The 22358-nt window shown below is 68.1% G+C and overlaps 3 protein-coding genes across 5 annotated transcripts in view; 2 read left to right on the top strand and 1 right to left on the bottom strand.

The window, feature by feature from the left end:
• Positions 1-726: 726 nt before the first annotated feature.
• Positions 727-6646, top strand: MAPK15 (mitogen-activated protein kinase 15; the record flags this gene model as incomplete). The annotated part of the gene is given in 15 exon segments (XM_080802175.1): positions 727-795; positions 2217-2315; positions 2536-2565; positions 2676-2766; positions 3248-3378; positions 3468-3631; positions 3853-3992; positions 4711-4768; positions 5128-5150; positions 5153-5306; positions 5458-5563; positions 5690-5891; positions 6009-6142; positions 6219-6347; positions 6458-6646. Coding segments are annotated over 15 exon segments (1719 nt in total).
• A 1616-nt stretch (positions 6647-8262) lies between these two features.
• FAM83H (family with sequence similarity 83 member H) lies at positions 8263-17709 on the bottom strand. Of its 3 annotated transcripts, none has more exons than XM_080800251.1 (5): positions 17524-17709; positions 13902-14363; positions 13023-13187; positions 12817-12941; positions 8263-12576 (listed from the first exon to the last, which is right to left on the bottom strand). In XM_080800251.1, exons 2-5 carry the CDS (start codon positions 14346-14348, stop codon positions 9741-9743), a joined length of 3573 nt encoding a protein of 1190 aa, XP_080656377.1. In that variant the 5' UTR covers positions 14349-14363; positions 17524-17709; the 3' UTR covers positions 8263-9740. The 3 variants fall into 3 exon arrangements, with proteins under 3 accessions (XP_080656377.1, XP_080656376.1, XP_080656378.1); XM_080800250.1 differs by lacking the exon at positions 17524-17709 and adding an exon at positions 15041-17325; XM_080800252.1 differs by lacking the exon at positions 17524-17709 and adding an exon at positions 16697-17325.
• Positions 14532-22358, top strand: part of IQANK1 (IQ motif and ankyrin repeat containing 1) — a gene marked incomplete at its 5' end in the record, with an annotated part of 26605 nt that continues 18778 nt past the window's right edge. Inside the window, 4 exons of the mRNA XM_080800179.1 lie at positions 14532-14569; positions 15205-15384; positions 16772-16827; positions 19516-19605. Coding sequence (XP_080656305.1) covers positions 14532-14569; positions 15205-15384; positions 16772-16827; positions 19516-19605 — 364 coding nt within the window. The remainder of the gene's footprint in view (positions 14570-15204; positions 15385-16771; positions 16828-19515; positions 19606-22358) is intronic.

Here is a 22358-nt window from a genome sequence, read left to right as displayed (position 1 = left end):
ACCGCATCCCCGCCGGTCAGTGTGAAGGGCCGGTGCCCGGAAGCGTGGGTCCGCCGGGCCCGGAGACGTCCCGCGCACCCGGCGGCTCCTGCAGCGTCTTTCCTCTTTTGCGCCGCGTTTCGGTGTCCGTCCCTCCGTGTCCGTCGCGTGCGGGCCCCTGGACTCACAGCTGCGGGCGGCGTTCGCGTGCGGTTCCGCGCGGCCGACGCTGCCGTTCCCGGGGCAGACGCCCGCGTGTCGGCAAGTGCGCGCTCAGCACGCGGGGGTCGCGCTCGCCCTCCGGCCGCCTCCGGCCGCCCCGCCCGAGAGCCCCCCTCCTGCGGCGCCCCTGGCCCGGCGCCCGCCCGCTCGGGGCCGGCTCGCTCCTGGGGGGCGGGGACGCGGGAAGGCGGGAGGCGGCGGGAAGGGCGGCGGGGCCGAGAGCGCCCCGCGGACGCACGGCCCGCGCCTGCCGCCGGGCTTCGGAGGCGGCCGGGGGCGCGGCGGGGCCGGGGGCGCGGCGGGGCCGGGGGCGCGGCGGGGCCGGGGGCGGGGCTAGGCGCCGGGTGGGCGGGGCGCTGGGGCGGGGCGCCGGGTGGGGGGCGGGGCGCCGGGTGGGGCCTGGGCCGCACAGCCCGCCCCACCCCGGCGCGGCGCAGGCGCAAGGGGGGGCGGTCTCCGAGGCAACCGGATTCAACAGTTCCAGCCCCGCGGGCGTCCGGAGGCCTCCCGGCGCCCCCCGACGGCATGTGCGCGGCGGAGGTGGACCACCACGTAGCCCAGCGGTACCTGCTCAAGCGGCGGCTGGGGAAGGGGGTGAGCCCGGCCACCTGCGGGGCGGGGGCAGGTCCCGTGGGAGGTCTGTTCTCTCCGACACTGCCGGGGGTCCTGGGCTCACTGCCAGTTCTCTCCACCTACTGGAGGGTGGCCTTGGGCGAGCCACCGAGCCCCTCGGGCCTCAGCTTCCTGTAACGGGGTTCTAACGGCGCCTACTCCCAGGGGGCCCACAGTGGTCTCAGGCCGGTGGGACCCTGGACAGATCCCCTCCCCAGGCCCCACCGAGCGTCCCCTGCTCCCAGCTGCCACTTCTGGTGCCCACAGAACACTCCAAGGAGACTGGGCCCACCGTTCCAGGCGCTGAGGGCAATGGGTGGGTCCCAAGCCTGGCCCAGGAGGGGGCTGAGTGGGTAGACGGGCATGGAGTGAGAGCCAGAACCTTGTGTGAGCAAACGTGTATTTGTGATTGGGTGTGAGAGCATGTGGGATTGTGTATGAGAGTGTATGTGAGGGACGCCTGGGTGGCTCAGTGGGTTAAGCCTCTGCCTTCGGCTCAGGTCACGATCTCAGGGTCCTGGGATCGAGCCCCGCATTGGGCTCTCTGCTCGGCGAGGAGCCTGCTTCCCCCTCTCTCTCTGCCTGCCTCTCCACCTACTTGTGATCTCTGTCTCTCTGTCAAATAAATAATTAAAATCTTAAAAAAAATAAGAGTGTATGTGAAGGTGGGTGACTGGGTGTGTAATGCAGGAGGAAAGAAACAATGTTCCAAACAGTGCAGACAGTAAGTGCAAAGGCCCTGTGGCAAGGACCTACTGGTTGTGGGGAAAGAGCAGAGTTGGTACAACCTGGATAGGAGTGACTAGGGGGAGGGCTCTGATCACCTGAGCCTTTGGGAAACTGCAAGGGCTTCTGCTGAGCATGACATAGAGGGTGGTAGCAGCCTTTGGTGCCACAAGTTACCCTGTCTGGTCTGTAGAGGATGGACAGTGCTGCAGGCTAAGGAGGCTAGTTAAGAGGTTAGTGTACTGATCCAGACAGGAGATGTGGGAGAGTCAAGAGGCTCAGACCAGACGCGGCAGCAGAGATGGTAGCAAGTAGTCGGATTCTGACGAATTCTGAGTGTGGAGCCAGTAGGATTTGCTGATAGGCTGGAGGGGGGATGTGAAAGAGGGTAAACGGGCCCAGAACAGGTTTCCTCTCCCACCCACAATCTCCCATCTGTGACCTTATTTCTTTCTGGGGTCTTGCTTCCTGTCACCCTCCTCTGGAAGATGCCAGGGTCCCGGGCAGCAGGCTGAGCAGCCCGCCGCTGCAGGGACCTCCTCGCCCAGAGCCACAGCCCTTCCCCACACCCTCATTCCCTCCCAGGAGCCAGAGCAGGCAGGAGGAGCAGTCTGGTGAGCAGGGGAGGAGGCAGGAGGCTGGCTCTACACCCAGCAAGCTGACCGGCTTTCTTGCAGGCCTATGGCATCGTGTGGAAGGCAGTGGATAGGAGGACTGGTGAGGTCGTGGCTATCAAGAAAATCTTCGATGCCTTTAGAGATAAGACGGATGCCCAGGTAATGAGTGGAGAAGAGGAGTGAGAGGGACAAGGGCGGGGGTGTGGGGGTGGTGCCCTGCTGCTTGGTGCCTGGTAGCTCTGTCACAGCGGGTCTCTGTCACTGCTCAGAGCACCATCTGCTCGGTGACCCTGTGGTCCAGTGGTTTGCACGATGAGCATCAGTCCCTATGGAGCCTTCCAAGATCCAAACCCACACTCATATTTCTGTCTCATTCCAGAGAACGTTCCGGGAAATCACGCTGCTCCAGGTAAGCGGCCAGGGCCATCTGACCTCCTCCCCAGGTGCAGCTGCTCCAAACGAGGGGGGAAGCACAGACCCTCACCCCTCAAAGCACACAGCCCCTGGCTCTCTCCTTAGGAACTTGGGGACCATCCCAACATCATCCGCCTCCTGGATGTGATCCGGGCGGAGAATGACAGGGACATTTACCTCGTGTTTGAGTCTATGGGTGAGTGCGGCCTTGCTCAGCCCTGGTGCTGGGCCCTCCGGGGCCTGTCCCCCTTTTTATGTCCCTCTGCTGCCCAGGCCACCACAGTGGCCAGCTGGGACAGTTCCATGGTGCCTGAGGACAAAGCACGGGTGAGCGTCCGTGCCGGGTCCTGGCAGTGGCCACCTCGAGCCTCTGCTCCCACTTCCTCCCCCACTTGCAGCTGTATTTTCCTTTTTCTTCCTATTTTATAAAACAAAGCGACAGGAAATAAAGTATTAAACATAATCCCACAGGCTTTTATTGCTACACCAACCAAGGCAGCCAACAGGCCTGAGACGCTGGCCGGAACCACTATGCGTGTGTGCCCGGGAGAGGGTCAGGGACGGGGCTGCAAGGGAGGCCAGTGGGACCTGGGGGCTGCGGCCACGGGAGGGGTCCAGAGGGGGGCAGACCTGTGCCCTCTTCCCAGGCCCCCGGGCTGACCCGCATGCTCCCCTAGACACGGACCTGAACGCCGTCCTCTGTAAGGGCGGGCTGCTGAAGGACGCCCACAAACGCTACATCATCTACCAGCTCCTGCGGGCCACCAAGTTCATCCACTCGGGACATGTCATCCACCGGGACCAGAAGGTGCCCCCCTGTGCTCCATCCGTGGGCCCCGTCCCCCACACCGTGTGCACCCACCCCTGACAGCGCTCAGCCCGCCTCCTCCCGTGCAGCCGTCCAACATTCTCCTGGACTCCAGCTGCCTGGTGAAGCTCTGCGACTTTGGTCTCGCCCGCTCCCTCGGTGGCCTCCCTGAGGGGCCTGAGGGCCAGGCCCTGACAGATTACGTGGCCACGCGCTGGTACCGGGCTCCCGAGGTGCTGCTGTCCTCCAGCTGGTAAGAGCATCACCCCCCCCACTCCTACCCTCACCGTCCGCTGCAGCACCTCCGTAGCCTCTCACTCAGCCAGGGCCCCCCAGGCCTTCTTGGGCCCCCACATGTGCCCTCACCGGCTCCCTTCCAGTGCCCCAGACCCTGCCCCCTTGATTGTGTCTCCTCCTCCCTCCACTTCTGCCTCCAGGGTCCCCTCACCATGCGTGTACCCCTTCCTGCCCCAGGTACACCCCCGGGGTGGACATGTGGAGTCTGGGCTGCATCCTGGGGGAGATGCTTCGGGGAAGACCCCTGTTCCCAGGCACGTCCACGCTGCACCAGCTGGAGCTCATCCTGGAGACCATCCCACCGCCGTCCAAGGAGGGTGAGTGTGTGCAGGGCCCTGCGGGGCATCAGGGACTCTGAGGGTCAGCACACAGAGCTGTAGGGGACAGCACGGGACAGGCCAGGACTGGTGTCGAGGAGGCTGGGGATGAAAGGGAGGGGAAGGGTCCAGAGCCTCGGGAAGACCGGAAAGGGCAGGACCTACACGTGGTGCGCCTGGGGAGGAGCTACAGGTCCCTGAGGGCCAAGCAGTGCCCATAAAGGGTCCAGCTGGGGCAGGACAAGAGCTGGGGCTGGCGGGAGCAGGTCCAGCAGCTGTGCCGGGAGCGGGGCAGCAGAGGGTGGGGGAGAGGTGGTGGAGGATAGCAGTGGGGGTCGGGCCGTCTAGGGAGTCCTTCCTCTTCCCCGGGGAGCAGTGGGGGGCAGGGCAAAAGAGAGGGGGAGAACCGGGTGGGGGGAGCCCTATTGTCTTCCCCTGAGTCTCTGCTTTCCCGGGTGGAGGGGGAAGGGGCCCTTCCATGGAGGAGGGAATGCCCAGATGTGGAGTGCGTGTGCAGGAGTGGGAGGAGAAAACTGCAAGGGCAGGCACACGTAGCACGAATCTAGGCATTCCAGCCCACAGTCCTGCCAGACAGCTCAAGCCTGGAAAGACAGGCGTTCCCCAGGGCAGGAAGAGACCACTGGCCCCCGGCCTCCGAGTGGTCCCACTGGACCAGGCCCTCCCAGTCACACACCGTCTTCCGTCCACCCATCTGCAGACCTCCTGGCTCTTGGCTCAAGCTACAGTGCCTCGATCCTGCCCTGCCTACGGGCCTGGTGAGTGGGGATGCTTAGGAGCCTGGCTCTGGCACTCTTCCTGCCAACTTGTGGGCCAGCCCTCCAGCCGAGACCTGGGCCCTGGGCTTCTGATGGTGGTCCCACACCCAGCAACTTGGTCACACTAATAATGAGGAACCTTCAGCGTCCCCCAGCATGGCCAGAGGCGTGGGGAGGCCCACAGGAACACAGCAGGGCTTGGAGAGGAGGGGACTGAAGGCGAGGCGGGCAGGGGTCTCGCTCCTTGCCAGACTGCCTGAGGGTGTTGCATGGGGACGGAGAGGCACCAGGTCGTTTAAGGGGTGCTGGGCGGAGGGTCAGGGTCGGAACCGGAGCTGCCACAGATATGGGTGTGGGAGCAGCCCGCACCTGGAGAGGGGACAGTAGCCGGTGCCCGCAGGCCACGGCAGCCGCTGGACACCCTCCTGCCGCCAGACACACCCCCGGAGGCCTTGGATCTCCTCAGGGGCCTCCTGGTATTTGCCCCGGACAAGCGGCTTAGCGCAGCCCAGGCGCTGCAGCACCCCTACGTGCAGAGGTAGGGGCGGGGCGGGCGGGGTGCCGAGGGCGGGGTGCCGCGGGCCAGCTCCTCCCTTGCTGGGGCTGGATGTTGGGTGGCGGATCTGCGCCGGGTTGGAGAGACCGGAGAGGCCCGCTTCCGCCACGCCCGCCTCGCTGGCTCACCGCAGGTTCCGCTGCCCGGCCCGTGAGTGGACCCTGGATTCGGCTGTGCGGCTCCCGGTGCTCGAAGGAGTTCAGCTCTCAGCCTCCGAGTATCGCAGCCGCATCTATCAGGTGCTGTGGCGGCGACCACCGCCGTCCCCCATCCGCGCTCACCCTCGAGCCCCTCCCTTGCCTCAGGGACCCCCGGACCCTCTACACCCGCGCGGTGCACCCCTGAGCGCCCCTCCCTCTCCGCAGATGATCCTGGAGCGCAGGGCCAACAGCCGGGTCCCCAGAGAGAAGGGCGTGGGGGGCACACCCCCGGGCGCAGAGCCCGGCGCCCCCCCGCCCCAGGCGCACCTGCTCGGACCCAGCGCCGCCCCTCCGCCCGCCCCGGGCTCGCCCACGCGGAACCCCGGACGCAGACCTCAGAGCGGCCCGGCTCAGCGGCCCGCGCCGGGTGTGTGATCTCCGACGGCCTCCCCGCACCGGGCGCGGGCCCTGCCCCTTCCGGGTGGAGCCGCCGAGCGTCCGCTGCGCCAGAGTAACCCCGGGGGTTGATCTTCCGACCCCACAGACGTTGCCTGCGGAGCCAAGAGCCCTCCGCGGCAGAACTCGGCCCCCCGGCTCCAGCCTCCGCCCCCACGAGGTCCCGGGAGAGGGGAGAGGCCCGCTGGGGCGACGCCGGAGGCCCCCTCGGCACCCTCGTGGGTAGGTCGGCCCGGGAGGGTCCCTCTCAATCCCTTCTGAGGGCCGGGCGGTGACCCGGTGGCGCGCCCCTTCCCAGGTGAAGCCCAGCGGCAAGGGGGCGGCGCCCTCCCTGGCCAGGCAGGCCGCCGCCCAGGTGGCTATCCAGGCCCTGCTCCGGAGCGACTGGAACCCGGGCCGAGAGCCGCGCGCGAGCGCCTCGCGGCGGGTGAGCTCCCCCGCCGTCCTTCCCGCCCCCTCGGCCGCGGGGTTCGCCCGGGTCGGGGCCCTCCCCTCCCTCTGGTCCCGCCCGTCACACCGCCCCTGGACCGTGTGCAGGTCCCTCGCGGGCTTCCGGCGGACGGCCGCCCCGAGCCCCGGCCCGGCCGGAGGATGTTCAGCGCCTCGGGCTCGCAGGGGGCCCAGGGCGCCGCAAGGGCTGCGCTCGGGGGCTACTCTCAAGCGTACGGTACCGTCTGCCGCTCGGCACTGGGCCGCCTGCCGCTGCTCCCGGGGCCCCGCGCCTAAGCCGCCCCACCGGCCTGCAGCCCGGCTCTTCTGCTCGGCCCGTGCCCCTTGCCCCGTCCCCTGCCCCTCTCCCAGCCCCAGGTTTACCCCCAAGTCCCCCATGCTCTCCCCCGCTTTTACCGGCCCGCCTTTTTGCCTGGCCACATTCTGGGATCCAGGGGCCTTGTCCAGGCCTCTCCCGCGGGGTGGAGGAGGTTCCCACCCGCCCCCAGTCCCGTCCTCCAATAAATTCTTGTCCCTCCCCAGCCTGCCTGCCTATCTTCTGTTCTCAGTGGGGACTCCCTCCGAGGTCGCACCACCCCTGCCCTGGAGCCCACCCCGTTCAGAGGACCCCCGTGTCTCGTACAGAGCCCATGAGAAGCTGCGAGGACACCTGCTGCCCGTGTGTGGCTCCTGTCTGCCCAGTGCTCTCCCTGGAGGCTCACACCGCCAATGACTGGCCTAGGGGGCTCCTCAGGGCCAGCTTCCCATCCTCTCTCCACAAATGGTCTGGGGCCTGCCTGGCGCCAGAGCACCATCAGAGGGACAAGGCTGGCTCCAGGTTGCTGGGGGTGCGTGGGTAGGGACTTGTGCACCTGCCACCTCAGTGCAAACCATCACGTGACAGCATTTGCAAGTCTGAGGCAGAGTAAAAGTGGAAGAGAGGATAGGGCAGTGCCCCAGGGTCCAGCCCCTGACTGTGATCGTTGTGCTCTCGGCCACCAACAATGACTGGCAGCTGGTTTGTCCTGGTAGGGGGTGGGTCCAGGAGGGTGGGAGCTGAAGAGATCGGAGGGGCCCCGGGAGCATCTGTCTCGTGGTCCCAGGTGAGCCTTGCACCACACCTGACCTTGGGCAGGCGCTGGAACACAGGCCATTTCCCAACAGCCGGCCCCGGCCAGAGCTCACGGTCTACAGGATGTGGGCTGTGCTGTGTTGGGGGCTGGGCTGCCAGGAGCAGGAGCTCTGCGCACCTGTGAAAGCTGCCGGCGGCTGCTAGAGGCGCAGGTGGGAGGGACGGCGAGAGCCGGGCAGAGGATGCACCCAGACCAGGCGGCTGCGAGTGGTGGGGAAAGCAGGCGAGGCCTTGGGAGGGAGCCCAAAGAGGAAGTGACAGTAGATGGCCCGGTCCTGGCCTGGAGGTGAGCCAGTTGGAAGACCGGTGGCTGGGGGGGATGAAGGGGGAGTCGGCTGAGTTCCGAGAGCCTGAGGCATAGCCCCCAGGTGATGGATGAGGGGGAGGGAAGGAACCCCATAGCCCAGAGAGGAGCAGGTGGGGTCCCAGGGAGCCCAGCCCTGCGACGGGGGCGGGGGGGGGGTGCAGAGTGGCTGAGGGATCTGGACACCTGGGCACTGGTGGCCGGAGGGGCTTGGTGACCAGGAGCCCCCAGCGGGGTGTGCCTATATAGAGGGCTGGCAGAACTGGGAGTGGGAGTATCGGACTAAAGCAGTTTGCCTGTGCAGGGGAGCAGGTCCTGGGAGCTCGCGGAGATGGAGAGTCTCCTGGGTCAGATGTGGCTACAGGTGATGGCAGTACAGGTGTGCAGGGGGGTGGGGGCGGGGAGTCTCTAGTGCTCCCCGCAGGGGTGGTGCCATCCAGAAGAAAATGTGAGTTCCCAAGACTAACATTTGCCATGTATTAACTGGGGGGTATCTGTATTTAGGAATGTGTTGTTGTGTTTTATTGTTAACACCAAGATGTGCAGAGTCACATTTGACATGTGTTATTCAGCACGACGTGGAGGACAGACAGGGGCTGCGCCAAGACATGCGAAAGCAAACGGGTCAGCGAGTGCCTCTAGGCCGAGAGGCACTCGAGAGCATCTGGCTCCTCGGTGACCTCCTCCACCTGACCCTAAGTGTCCCCCAGCCCCCACCGCCCTTCTCCAGGGGCCTGGAGTCAGAACTGCCACCTCGGCTCAGCAGCCTTGTTCCTTAAATCCTTCCCCAGGATGAGTGACTGCCATTTCTTCTTCTTCTTCTTTTTTCCCCCCATTTCTTATTCTTAAAAAAAAACAAAAAACAAAAAAAAGATTGCAGAAATACTAATTTCCCAATGCTGGCACTTACAGTGGGGCGCTTCCTAAGCATTTGGTGTCAAAATGTCTTATTCCAAATCAAAGTCACTGTCCAGAGGTTAAAGAGATGCAGGAATGGGAGGTGGGGAAACTTCCATCTTGCAGGTTGGTGACAAAGAAGGAAGGATCCAGAACAGGGCACGTGAAGCGGTCCTGCCCACCGCACGGACCCCTGCCCTCACCCGATCAAGTACAAGCCTCCATCCAGACCTGGCTTCCGGGTGTCACAAACGCGGCCGCTCTCAGCCCTTCAGCCCTTGCCGGAGGCTGGGGCCCCGCAGGAAGAGCCGCCAGGTCGGCCTCGGTTCTGGCAGGGCAGTCTCTCAGGAGTCCCCTGGGCCCTCCCCCATCTGCAACCCCCTGGACCGTGCTTCCTGAGACGACCCCCTTTGGGTCTGGGTCTATCCCACCCCCATCACAAGCTGCCCGAACCAGCTCTGCCCACCCCCCCCGCCGTGAATGGCCACTGAGAAGGGTGCCAGGAGGCAGAGAGGGAGGCCGGGAGGAGGAGTGCAAGCGGGGCAGGAAGCGAGTCTGGAGCCGCGAGGGGTGCAGGGGGAGACGCCAGCCCAGGAGAGAGGCTGGGCTGCCCGCGCGCGGGAAAGCGGCAGCAGTGGCGGAGCAGCCGGGCAGGGAGGCAGTGAGCGGAGGGGAGTCCTGAGACACGGAAGCCCTGAGACGTGGGGCCCCCAAAGATGGGGGACTGAGGCACAAGAAGATGGGCCCCCGGAAAGGTGGGGACCTAAGGCACGAAAAGATCGGGCCCTGAGGTGAGCGCAGGTCTGGAGGAGCCCTGAAGCCCGGAGATGGCGGACGGGGATGCTAGGAAGGGGGCGGTTGGGGCCCAGCGGCGGAGGCGGGGCTGGAGGACTGGGGCGTGGCGTGGGGGAGGGGCCAGGGCAGCGCAGCGGCGGGGCGAGCTCCGGGTGCAGCCGCGCTGCCCACCGCGGCTTCCACACGGCGTCCTCGGGAAAGCGCCCCGCCTGGTGGGGGACAGTGAGGCGGGCGCCGGGTCGCGGGCTGGGGGACCAGGAGGCTCACTTCTTTTTGAAAGTACCCAGGATCCTGGGCATGAACTTGCCCACCTTGCTGTCCCTGGTGTCGTCCTCCGCTGCGCCTTCCCCCGCCCCTGGGGCTCCGGCCTCTTCCTTTTTGCAGAAGACCTCAAACCGGCTGTAGACGCGCTTCTCCTTGCGCATGCTCTCCATGCGGCGCAGCAGCCGGTCGCGGTCCTCCGCGCTGGCCGGCAGGGTACGGCTCAGCCTACCTTGGGTCCCCAGGCTGTCCGAGCGGAAGATAGCAGAGCATTTGTCCTTGTCGGACATGTCCGGAGCCAGGCCGCCAGCAGCTGGGGAGCGGCCCAGCTCAGGACTGCTGTGAGCCAGGCCCGGGGCCGCCGCGGGGACCCCGCGGTGTTTCTGGCCGTGGGCGCTGATCTGCTCCAGAATGGCTTTTGTGTCATCCCGCAGGTTGCTGCTGTACAAGGCGTTGGCCGTGGCGGAGGCCATGCGCGCCCGCGGGCCCCGCTCGTCTCCAGTGGCCGCCTCCGTGCTATCCGCCCTGCCCAGCGACGGCCGCCGGGGGCTCTCGGGCTGCCCGTTCTCCTGCGGCGCTGGGAAGCCGCCCTCTTCCTCCGTGCGCCGCTCACCCCTGGGGCTCAGCAGCTGGCGGAGACGCAGGGAGCCCTTGCGCAGGACTTCCATGGGGCCGCCAGCCGTCTCCTCCGCGGTCCCAGTCTTCGGAGACTCCTCGGAGAAGGTAAGGGTCAGGCTGCTCCTGCGCTCCGGTACAGCGGGGACGGGACTGCCCCTGCGCTCGGGCACGGCAGGGACGGGGCTGCCCCTGCGCTCCGGTACAGCGGGGACGGGGCTGCCCCTGCGCTCGGGCACAGCGGGGACGGGGCTGCCCCTGCGCTCCGGTACAGGGGGGACCGGGCTACCCCTGCGCTCGGGATAGGCCGAGGTGGGGCTCCCTTTTGGCTCAGGGTAAGCAGAGGTGGGGCTCCCTCTTGGCTCAGGGTGAGGTGCCTGGCGCGGCCCGTGCCCCTCCAGCGGGGGGCTGACCCGCCCTTGTGGGGAGGCAGAGCGGCCCTGGGCGGACAGAAAGCGAGAGGGCAGCCGGTCGGCGCCGCTCCGGCCCAGCGTGTCTAGCAGCTGGGCGGCGGTAAGCGCGGCGGCTCCCGGCTGCCTCTCCGCCTCCTGGTGCAGCCGCTGTGCGAAGGAGTCGCGCAGGTCCAGCAGGCGGCTCTCCAGGCTGCGGCGCTCGCCTCCCGCCCCGCCCGCCGCCACCGCCTCCTCCCGCCACGCCTGGGACACAACAGCCTTGCTGTGGCTGGCGACTGTGACTGGGGCCCCCGCTCCTCCGGCATCGCGCGCCGGGCCCTTGTATTTCTCCAGGAGCTCGGCCACCTTGGTGGAAGTGGCAGAGCGCACGGCCTCGCCACCGGGGCCCAGCATCTCGCTGACCGCCTGCTCCTTGTGCAGCAGCTGCGCCTTCTCGGTGGTGGCCGCCACGGCCCCAGCGGCGCCCTCGGCCTGCGAAGCGCTGAAGATCAGGGAGGAGCGCAGGCGCGAGCTGCGCTGGATCAGCGGGTTCAGGCGGGAGCGGAAGGAGTCCTGCTTGGCCACACCTGCCTCCTCCAGGCCCTCGCGCTCTGGGCTGTCGCCACGGCCGCCGCCGGAGCAGGGCACCAGGCCCTTGGCCGGGAAGGGTGCACGGGAGGCTGAAGGGAGCAGGTCCCCGGGGGCCACTCGGCCCCCGGACACCAGAACGTCGTCTTCATAGGCCTCAGCCTCCATGGGCGCCGGCAGGCCCTCTTCGCCGGCGTCCTCGCCGTGGCAACCGCTCAGGTAGGACGCCAGGCGCCAGTGCCGCAGCCCCGCCCGCCCCTCGGGCCCGCCCCTGCGCTCCTGCTCTGCGTCTGGCGCGGCGTCCGGGCCCAGCCTCGCCACCGCCTGGCACGGGAACCGCTGGCCCAGGTTGGGGCGTGGGGCCTCGCTGGGTTCCAGGCCGCGGGGCCCGGGCCCCGAGGCGGGGTCTGAGCCGTGGCGCACCTCGCGTGACGCGCTGGACGGCACGTAGTCCAGCCGCTGGTGTCCGTCGGGGCCGAGCTCGGGGAAGCGTGGCCCGGGCCCTAGCGCGAAGTCTTCGTGCTCGGCAAAGCCCGGGCGGCCAGCGCGCAGCTTCTCAAACAGGCCCTGCGGGCGCGCCGGCGCCTGCTGCGGATCCCACTGGTAATGCTGCTGGTAGAGCTGGTCACGGTGGAAGTGACTGGTCTGGAAGCGGAAGTCGTCACCGTGGCTGAGGAACGTCTGCCGTGACACCTGCCGCGCGGCCGCGAAGTTCTCCACCGCGCCCGCGCCGTCGGCGGCCGCGTAGCTGTGCCGCTTGAAGGTGTCCATCTCCAGGTGCCGGGCCTGGAAGAAGCCCCGGGGGCCCGCGAGCTCGCCCCCGAGTCCCGCCTCGGCGTCCAGCCGCCGCGACAGCGGCCGCAGCCCCGCGTGCGGCTCCAGGGCTGCCCCCGGCGTCCGCGCTGGCTCCTCCCGGCGGAAGGACGACAAGAAGTGGCGGTCGGGGTCGAGGAAGGACGGGAAACCCAGGCCCTCTTCCCGAGGCGGTGGGAACAGGAGGTGTGCTCGTCTGGGGAAGGAGAAGGGGGTCGGCGCCCCGGTCACCTGGCCGCCCATCAGGGGCCCGGCTCCCGCGTACGGAGCCAGCGCGTAAGCGTCCATGCGGGCTAGCGCCCCGGCCGAGGGCACCAGAGGCTCAGACTGTGCGAACAGGATGCGGAACTCCTCATCGAAGCTGGAAACCAGCTCGCCCTGGAACACGTGCGCCAGGCTCCGGTGGATCTTCTCGAAGGACCACATGAAGCTGCGGGTGGGGCGGGGGTCGAGATCGGAGTCAAGGAGAGGGGCGGGGCCAGCGCCAGAGGGGGCGGGCCGAGCGGGGGGGGGCGGGGGGGAGTGGGGCTAAAGGCCGCCTGCGGTTGTGGTGTCCGGTCTGCAAGGACCCGGGGCGCGGGGGGGGCACCGTGTCAGGGGCTGCTGGACCAGGGCTCGGGCAGAGGTGGCCCTTAGGTGGGGAGGTGTCGGGCTTGCGGGCTGGGCGCACCTGTAGCTCCCACTCATCACCACGGCACAATCCACCAGCAGGAACTTCTCCTTCACGTGGCCCTTGAAGGACTTCCCGGTGCGGCAGTAGTAGGTGGGGCCGGCCACAGTGCGCACGCGCAGGAACTGGGGGGTGGGAGGAGAGGCATTAGGTCTCTGCGGAGGCGCCCTCCACCTCCCTCCACCCCCCCGCCCCGGGTCACTCACGTCCACGTGGTGCAGGTTGACGCGGCACTTGTCGGCCATGTCTAGGAAGTGCTGCGCGTTCATCTCGTCCAGGAGGATGTAGACGGGGACGCGGCGCGCCGCCGCCTCCAGCACTTCACCGAGCAGGTCCACGTCCGTGAACATGTCCATCACCACGGCCACAACCTGCGGGGGGGCGGGTCAGGGACAGAGGACAGACCCCTCTGCTGTCCCCACCATTCTCTCGCCATTCCTGCCCGCCTGGTCGGGCGTCCGGTTCACCCAGACACTGCAGATCACCCTCCGGCCCCTCCCGGGGACAGCTGGGCCCCGCCAGGGAAGGGGAGTCAGGAGAACGCCTACCAGAGGGGGTGTGGGGCTGCTGGCAGCCAGGTGGCCCACGATGGAGCCCTAGGCAGGCACAGAGCCTCCCTCCTGTTGGGGAAGGGACAAGGCAAATGAAGCCGCACAACCCGCCCCAGAAGGCACCACCCATGCCCTGGCTCTCTGGCCCCGGGAGGAGACTGTGCTCCGGGGTGCACAGGGCAGTCTGGGGCCTCCGGCTTCCGGACCCGCTGCCTGCAGCTCCCGTGTCTGGTTCCCGTTTGGTAGGGCCGAGCCTGGGTCAAAGGTTCTACTAGAGAGAATTCTCTGAACCCCAAGTCCAGACCAGGAAGGGGGCTCAGCCGTCCCAGAGCCTTTGAGTTTCTGGGCACCGGCCACGTAGGAGGGCAGGCAGAACCACAGTGTGCAACAACCAAACACCGGACCCAGGAAGAGGGCTGGAGGGGCGCGGCCAGCCGGCGGGGTGGGGCTCGCCCCCCCTCACACTCCTACTCAGGCTCCGGGGTCCAGCTTAGGCAGCTCCCCCCACTGACCACCCAGCCCGCAAAGGCACACCTGCTGGGCAGAGCGAATCATCCTTCGCGCCTCGTCCTTGATGCTGGGGCTGTCCGGCGGGGGTGGCTGCACCAGTGTGGTGACCTCAGTGCCCTGGAAGCCGAAGGTCAGGGGCCAGCCTAGGTCGAGCTCAGGCACTGCCTGGTCTGAGTTCATGGGCCAGTAGGTGCCCGAGGAGCCATCCATGTCCACACTGGGGGGGCTGCCTTCAGGGGGCTCGCGGGCAACATGCTGAGGGGGCCGCAGGTGGCGGCTCACGTGCTCCAGCTCCTCCGGGCACAGGAAGGCAGGTGCCCCCTCGGACGCCAGGAAGCGGCTGTAGGCCTCGGGCCCCCCCTCGGCCAGGGCATCCAGCGCCAGGCGGTAGTACTCTTTGTAGTGGGGTGGCAGGTACCCAGGAGCCAGCGGGTTGTCCCCCTGCGAGGAGCTCTGGGAGCGACGGGCCATGTCGAGGCCAGGGGCCTGGGGAAGGGGCAGGGAGACACATTACTGGGGCAGCGGAACTGGGGCTGCTCCCCCTGACCCTGGCATGTGTGGACACACATCATAGCAAGGGCTGTCCGTGACCTTGAGTGGGCTGTGGAGTGCAGGCCACGCGTGGAGGCCTTCTGGGCACCCCTGGGCCCCAGGATGTCCCCTAGCTGGGGGGAGGCCAGTGAGGGGCCCAGGTACAGGTGCCCTGGCCCCGTCTCATGTTACTCTTTGGGGGGGGGGCTCCTCTCACCGGAACCACAGGAGTGCCTGCTCCCTGGTTTCCAGGTGGGGCTTCTGGCTGCACAAAGCCCCCACTCAGGGTTCCTGGATGGCCCGTGACCCGGGCACTTATCTGTGCCTCCGTTACAAAAAAGAACAACCCGATACGCTCCGGTTGTTGGTATAAAGAAAATATAATCCAGACCGAATTCTTTATTATATTTGCTTTTTTCTTCTCATTTGGGCATGGATGCATTTTCATAGGCCCTGAACTACAGTGTGTGCTGACAAGCCAGGTGGCCCCCACCTGTGTGTCTGTGTCCACAGTACAGGGGGTGAGTGGGGCCCCAGGGCCGGTCACCGTGCCCCGATGGCCCATCACCCCCACTGTAAAATGCGGCTGTCAGGGTTGACCTGCCACCATGCCTGGCCCAACCTGAGCTCACCTGACAAAACCCGTCACCACTTCTGTCCCAGGGCCCAGCATTCAGTCTGCAGTCCTCTCACACCCGCACCTGTCCTGTGGGGTCACATACTCCTAACCCCACAACCTATTCGCACATTTCACGGCCCTCCAAACTGACCCCTGCCCTTTGTCCCTGTCCACTAGGACCACTCCCTTCTCTTTGGCCCATCCCTCCCCGTTTCCAGCCACCGGTGCCACCTTCGATAAAACTCCCAGAACCACGCCCCCGGCAGATCCGGGCCACAGCCTCCTCTCACTGCGGAAGCTTGGAGTCCACCACGGCTCAGCCCAGCGCTGCGTGCCGGGGGTGGTCTTCCGTCTCTGGTCAGGCGCTGCTGCCCGCCCCCCCGCCCCGGGCTCTGGATGAAGCCTGAACCCTCGGCTGTGGCCAGCAGGCTCATCCCGGGCTCCACATGTGCCTTTCCCCTTGTCCCCGCTTCATGAGGACACCTAAACGCCACCTGGTCCACTCCAGTACACCTGCCTCCCGAGGGCCTGCGAGGGGGCCTGGGCTGAGAAAAGTGGCCATGAGCTCTGGAAGGCCACTGGGGGGAGGGGGAGCTTCTTCTGAACCCCCAGGGGTCATCAACCTCCAATCCCTGAACTGCCCGGATAACAGTCCTCCTCCTACCCTGGAAGGAGAGCCCCAGGCCCGGCCCCCCCAACCCCCGCCACTGCTTGGGGCCAGGACTGAGCGGGATTCAGATCCTGCCCAGCTCCCGGGCTCCTGGATGCCGGTCCTGCCAGACCGCAGTGTGTCTCGGTCCGCAGGAGCGGCTGGCTGGGTACTGCTGACCGGCCGGGGTCACTGGGTGCTCAGAGGCAGCTGGGAACTGGACGGAGTCGGGGTCAAGACTGTTGTGCGTGATGACCTGAGGCACCTTCCCTGTCCACTCTCCCTGGGGACTGACAGGCCAACTGGACGTGCAGCGGGGGTGGGACGTGCTACCCGGGAGAGGGTCTGCAGGAAACCAGTCTGCCGTCCCTCATCACTCCACGCAGCTACAGGAGAGACGCCCGTACTGGTCTCAGGGGTGGAATGCACCAGGGTACCAGGTGCAAGTCTGCTTGTAGTGGGGCCTCCCACAGGACCCGACAGAGGGTGGGGGGCGGGAAGACTCTGGAATTCCGTGGGGTCTTGTTGGACCAGGCAGGGCTTGGGGGCCGATCGTGCTCCCTACATTTCAGAGAGCCCTTCCCAAGCTGGGGGAACACAGAAGGGATCCTGTGCTCCATATACCACTGGGAAGGGGAGTCAACAGAAAGGGTCCAGGCTGGCAGCCATGGGGAGGAGGGCAGTGCCAAGGCGCCCAGGAACCACGGTAGCAGGCGCCTTGGACTGGTAGCAGGAACCAGGGACTCATCAGGAAGGGGGTGCCCTGCTGCGTGCCCACGCCAGGGGGCCCTGCGTGGCCTCACACAGCAACAGCCCTGAGCCCACTGCCTTTCTTCCTTTCACCATGCACACCCTCAAACTGTGGACTGGGCAGCGGCCCCTCTCCAGCCCCTGACAGGGCCCCAACAGCGTGCCTCCTCACACATCTGCCTACGGAACGCCTGCCCGAAGGGAGAGAGGGAGGGACACCCATCCCACCCCGCCGATGACTCAGCAGGAATCAGCTCCTTTGCTACTGACCTCTGACCCCGGACACAAGGCACAAGGCAGACAAATCCTCCAGGGCCCCTAACTAGGGCCTTCCCACCTGGGTAGGAGGTGGGTTTTCTCGGGGACTGGAAGGAGCACGAGGCGCCGTGAGCGTGCCCTAGGTACGGGCGGGAGCGCTGGTTCCCCGCAGAAGTCTGCGCAAGCCTGGGGCTGGGGGTGGGATCCGGCCCGCTGGGACGCTAGTCTTCGGGGTGTGCCCCGCAGGGCCAAAAGGGCTCAGTGCACGCAAGGAGCCGGCCGCTGCAGGGGCCCAGTGTCCCATCCACTCGCCCCAGTTCCGGGACGTGGGCGCGAGGGAACCGGGGCCTTCCGCTCTCCCGGCACTTCACGCAAGACACCAGACTGCGCGTCGGCCTCCCGGCCACCCCCGGTCCAAGGAGGCCGGGGCGGGACCCCCTCGGGGAGGGGTCCAGGCCAGGCCCAGCCCCCTCCCCAAGCTCCAGCTCGGCCGCGAGGGCGGGAGCCAGTAAGGACGGCCCGGGCGGGCTGGCCTCGGGGCCGGGGGCCCGGGGCCCCTTCCCACTTGGCTCGTGCCGGGCCGGCGTCGTGCGAGGGCGCTCGCGTCCACGCCGGCACACGCGGCCCCGGCGACCGCCCCCCGGCCCGGCGCTCGGCCGCGCGGCCCCGGCCCAGGTGAGGGCGGCGGGGGGGGGGGTGGGGAGCGCCGCCAAGGTGAGGCCGCGCGAAGGGGCGCCGCGCGCGCCGTCCCCGCCCCACCCCCGGGGGCCCGGCCGCGGCCTCCCCTCACCCCCTCCGGCGCGCCCCGCCCCGCTCGAGCCCGGGGAGGGGGCCCCTACCTGGCCAGGTGCGCGGGGGTCTCGGGACAAGGGCAGCAGGAGCCGACCGCCGCCCAGCGGCCTCGCGGTCCGGTCGGTCCGGCAGCCACTCCCCGTCGCGGCCCGCCCGCCGCGCGGCCTGATTCACGCGCCCGCCCCCGCCCCGCCCGCCGCTCCCGCCGCCGGCCTGCCCGGGCAGCACCTGGGGGCGGGGCGGCCCCACCCGCGGCGCGCCCGCATTCCGCCGCCGCCCGCGCCCCGGCGCCCCCCGGCCCCCGCCGCGCCCCGGCCCCCGCCGCCGCCGCCCCGCCGCCCGCCCCCCGCCGCCCCCCCGCCGCCCCCGGCGCCCGTCCGCTCGCCGGAGCTCGAGGCCCCTATGCCTGACCCCTGACCCTCGCCCCGGAAGTCGAGGTGACTCGGAAGTTCCGGCTCAGTCGCTAGGAAACCGCCAGCCCGACGGAGGGGGCGGGGCCTCTCGCCGGCGAGCGGGGGCGGCAGGTGAGGCAGGTGAGGCAGGTGAGGCCGCGGGGGCGGCGCCGAGCCGGGGGCGGCCCCGGGCCTGGGGACCCCGCGAGCACCGGGGGTCCCGCGCCACAGCGGGCACCCCCCAACCCGACGCCCTCACGGAGGACCCCCCGCCCTCCGCACACAGTACTCACCGGTTCCTGGGACCCCGCTGGCACACGGAGACACCGCGCGCACAGACCCCCGCTCACCTGCGCGCACGAGGGCCCTTCCCACACCCCAGTTCCGTCCCAGGACGGTGCCCCCCACCGCCCCGCGTAGGTCGGACCCCACAGGCACGCCCACAAGACTCTGCAGGGCGTCCGGCACCACGAGGGAGGCCACGCGCACTTGCCTCCTTACGCGCCGACCCCGTCCGCCTACGGAGGACCCTGCACCTACCTGGGCCGCCCGCCCCATGTACTTGGGACACCGCAGGGACCCCTGCACACTTAGGAGACCCTCCATGCACAGCACCGAGCGCGCACACAGGAGACCCCGCATGCACGTGGGAAGCGCTCACACCGCAACCCCACACCCCAGCAGGGAAGCCCACATTCACGGATCCCGCAGCACACCAGGATCCTTCCCCCGCGGCGCCGCGGCGAGGCACAGGACCCCACACGCTCGCTGAGAGTCCTTCTCTCAGCAGGGTCGCTGCTAGCATTACTCCACGTGGACGGCGGCCCCTGAGCACACACTGCCCCCCAGGAAGTCCTTAGTCCCCACACACTTCCGATCCTTGCTCAGAACCCCAGTTCCCCATCAGATCCCACTTGGAGCCTGCCCTGCGGTCAACCATTGTCCAAGCTAAGTGCCCTGCCCAAGGCTTCTCCCTCCCCAATCCATGCCGGAATCCTGTTCCTGCCCATCTCTGGTCACCCTCCTCCTTGTTCCTCCTGCCACATGATCCTGTCTTCTCGGTTGCTAGGGTTGCTCTCAGTTGCGTTCACTCCTTCCCCAAATGCTCGGAGACACCCCACCACCAGAAGGTGGTGGGCACGCAGGCACAGGGTCACACCGGTGCCGTACCTGTGCCGTGGGGGAGGCGCAACCCAACTTGTGCCAAGGGAGTTGTCCCAAGGGAAACAAACTTAGGGGTCAGCCGCCTGGCCTAGGGAGGAAGGCTCTGCTTCCAGGCCCTGACAACAACGCATGTCAAGGCTGGAACAAGAGAGGGTTGGGGGCCCAGAAGTGTCGGTGTCCCGGGTGGGCCACGGGCAGTGGGGAGGCGGGAGCATTAGGAGGAAGCCCCCAGCCCCGGGCTTCTGTCAGGGCCCGGGACCAAAGTATGGATGGACCAGAGAGTGGAGGCAGGTGAGCAGGGGCAAGGGGGTGAGCTGGGCCAGAGGCCCTCGCGGGCCGCCCCCAGAAGCTGCTTTCACCCTCGGGCCACAAAGCAGGACCAAGCTGGTGGGCCCAGAAGCCGCAGGAACCTGGGGTAAGGGGGTCCGTGCACACAGGCCTCTCTAAGCACAGACTCCTTGACCTCTCCTCCCTCCCCCACAGGAGGACGAGCAGCAAGAAAGGGGGGCCCATGGCTGCAGCAGGGAAGTGGCAGACGTCCCCCCCCCTCAGCGGAGCCGAGAGCTGCGGCTGGTAAGCGAGTCTGACCTCTAGAGCACCACCGCGGCCCACTGACTCGGGACACCCTTGCTGCGGCCCCCAGGGATGCTCTGAGAAGACCCTTCCCTCGGACAGTGGCTTTCAGGGGATCTCTGAGTTGGGCTTGGGCACGGCCGACCGAGGATTCAGAGCTCAGAGGTCCTTTCCAGACCCTGACCGTGAGACTTGTACCCCTGGGCGGGGATCAGGGGCAGTGCTCAGAGGAGCGCAGCGTTGGAGCCCGTGGAGATGGGACGCAGGCCCAGGTGCACTGGGCACAGGTTCTGAGACAGAGCTCACTTAGAACGCACGGGAGGGATTCTCAGGCTAAGTGTGGTCCACTCTGACCCTCTATCCCACCTGGGCCGTCCTCTTGCTTTTCCCTGCCTGCAGTTGCTCTCTCAGGTCACCCTATGCATAGCCGCCCTCAGAGTGAATGGCGGTGACAGCTTGCCCTTGATTCCGTCCGCTGTGGGTCAGGAAGGGCACCTCCTCTCATTCCTCCCCCTCCCCCATGGTCCTTCCGTTCCCTGAGTCGCATCTCTTCTCCGTCCTGGCCCTCGTGAGTTCTCTGTGGCGCCGGCAGCACCTTTCTGTTGCAGTCCTGGGCCCTTCCGGCACCCAGGCCTGCACCGGGGTCTGTGTTGGCTAACGGACCACCCATCCTGTGCCCCAGATGCAGCCCCTCTGCTTGGAGTGGGGCTGGCCCAAGTCCCTGGAGCGCAGAGGGCTCTCAGCGCACGCGCCCTGCTGGGGTGGCCGTGACCTTCCACGCCAAGCTGGGTTTAGACCCTAGTTTCCCAAAATAGCCCCAGCGGCGTCTGCGGAAGCAGCCTTTCTGGAATGGGGATGATGGGCTCAGGGCTGCACGCTTCTGCTGTGATCTCAAGCCCTGGGGACATAGCCTGCGGCAAACAGTGGAGGTGGGCGGGCAGCCGGGCAGGGAGCCCTGTTGGGGTGGGGAGAGGGTGGGCACGTCCCTCGCCGCTGCTACCTGCCGACCGTCCGCCTAGGTCCTGCTGCACCCTCTCCCCACGCGCCCCGCACACTGCCACCGACTGCTCGGCAGCTCCGTGCGCTGGCCCACCTGGCCAGGAGGCCTGGGTCCTCTGTAGCAACTCCTCTGCCTCAGTGTCCCCGAACGAGTGTCCTCTCTGGGTACTCTCTCCCTGCGCAGCCCTGGGCCACCCTGTGCGGACTGGCTGCCCCACGGTCCTTGGAGCGTCCTGTGCGGTGGGCACCCGCCTCGCGTGCCTGATTACGGCCCCCAGCCGGCTCCCGGCCACCCCCCAGCCGGCCCGGCCGCAGCAGGGAGCCGTGCGTTGCTCGCATGGCTCCCGCGCCCCCGCAGGTGTCCGGGGCCTCCCCGCCCCCTTACCTGGCCTTGGGTCTGCAGCACCTCAAGGCCCTCGCTGCGGAGCTGCTCCAGCTCCAGGGCCAGCTCCAGCCCCTCGACGCGCACCCAGGCCTGCTGCTCCTCCAGCTGCTGCAGCCACAGCTGCTCCTCCAGCTGCTCCCGCCACAGCTGCTCCTCCAGCTGCTCCCGCCACAGCTGCTCCTCCAGCTGCTCCCGCCACAGCTGCTCCTCCCGCCACAGCTGCATCTGCAGCTGCACCTGCCGCCGCCGGTCCTCCAGCAGCAGCTGCTCCTGGGCCAGGCACAGCTGGACCTCGTGGAGCCTCAGCAGCTCGGGACCCAGGCCCGGCAGGCCCCCTGCCCCACAGCCTTCCATGTCCGCAGCGGGCACCGCCACCGGCTCGGACCCCAGCGCAGCGGCCTGCACTGGCCCCTCGGCTGCTCGGGGCCGCTCTGGCTTGGCCACCCTGGGGCGTCCCCGAGCAGCCTGCGGGTTGCGGGTCACGTGCTCCGCGAGGGCCACCCCCACCTCGTCCCGAGGCCCCCCTGCGGCGGGGGGCGGGGGCTGGGCCTCAGGGCCCTGCTGACCCAAGGCCTGCTGTGCCTTGCCCGCCCTCCTGCCTCGGGGTTTCCGAGCCCGACTTCGTTTCCCCGACATGGCCCTGATCCGGCGCCTTTCACCAGCTTGTCTGCCTCCTGGGGGCCCGGGCTCATCGCCGGCCAGCTGTGATCAGGCGGGTGCAGCGGGCATCCCCGGGAGGCCACGGCGGGCCCTCTGCTCCTGCCCTGCCCCTGGGACGGTGCCTGTGGCTGGCGGCTCCGGGCCCTGCGCTGCCTGTGGGCCTCCCGGGCCCCACTCGCTGGGCTGGGCCACGCTCGGGAGTTTATAGGGACTCGGCGGCGTGGTGGCTCAGCCGGGTGCGAGGGCTGACTAACATGCTGACACAGGGCGCAGGACTTTACAGGCCACAGGCCTCGTTGGCCAGACTGGGAGGGAGACCGAGAAACGGAGGAGGCGACTCTGGGCAACCAGATCTCCGGCTGTGCGGAGCGACGAGTCTGGTCCTGCCCTGGGCCGCCCAGCGCTTCCTCCCCGCCCCCGCCCCGCCCCTGGTCCACGGCTGCATCCCAGTCACACTGACCATCCAGGGGAGACCCTCACCGGCCACGGGCGACCCCAGCCCAACTAGCCTGTGACCCCCCAGCCAGTGGGCTCCTCTGAGCTCCATCGGGGCCCAAGTTCGCCTGGGGGCTGTGTGGAGATGACACAACTCTTCGCCCAGCCTGGTGGCCTCCTGCCGGCGGCTGGTGGAGGAGACGGAGTCTCAGGCCCAGATGGCCTGTTGGGGACTGAGATGGGGTAGCAAGGCACCGTCCAGCCTGCCCTAGCA

This window comes from Martes martes, assembly GCF_963455335.1.
Source record: "Martes martes genome assembly, chromosome: 4".
Classification (NCBI taxonomy): Eukaryota; Metazoa; Chordata; class Mammalia; order Carnivora; family Mustelidae; genus Martes; species Martes martes.
Note: the sequence above shows the minus strand (reverse complement) of the source record. Positions and strands in the feature narration are given on the sequence as shown.

Excerpts from the sequence above, each read along its gene's own strand:
- FAM83H (XM_080800251.1), bottom strand. The coding sequence starts at position 14,348 with ATGGCCCGTCGCTCCCAGAGCTCCTCGCAGGGGGACAACCCGCTGGCT. Across the intron at positions 12,942-13,022 it reads TCAACCTGCACCACGTGGAC|TTCCTGCGCGTGCGCACTGT; the intron begins GTGAGTGACCCG and ends CCCACCCCCCAG. Across the intron at positions 12,577-12,816 it reads GTGATGAGTGGGAGCTACAG|CTTCATGTGGTCCTTCGAGA; the intron begins GTGCGCCCAGCC and ends CCCCACCCGCAG.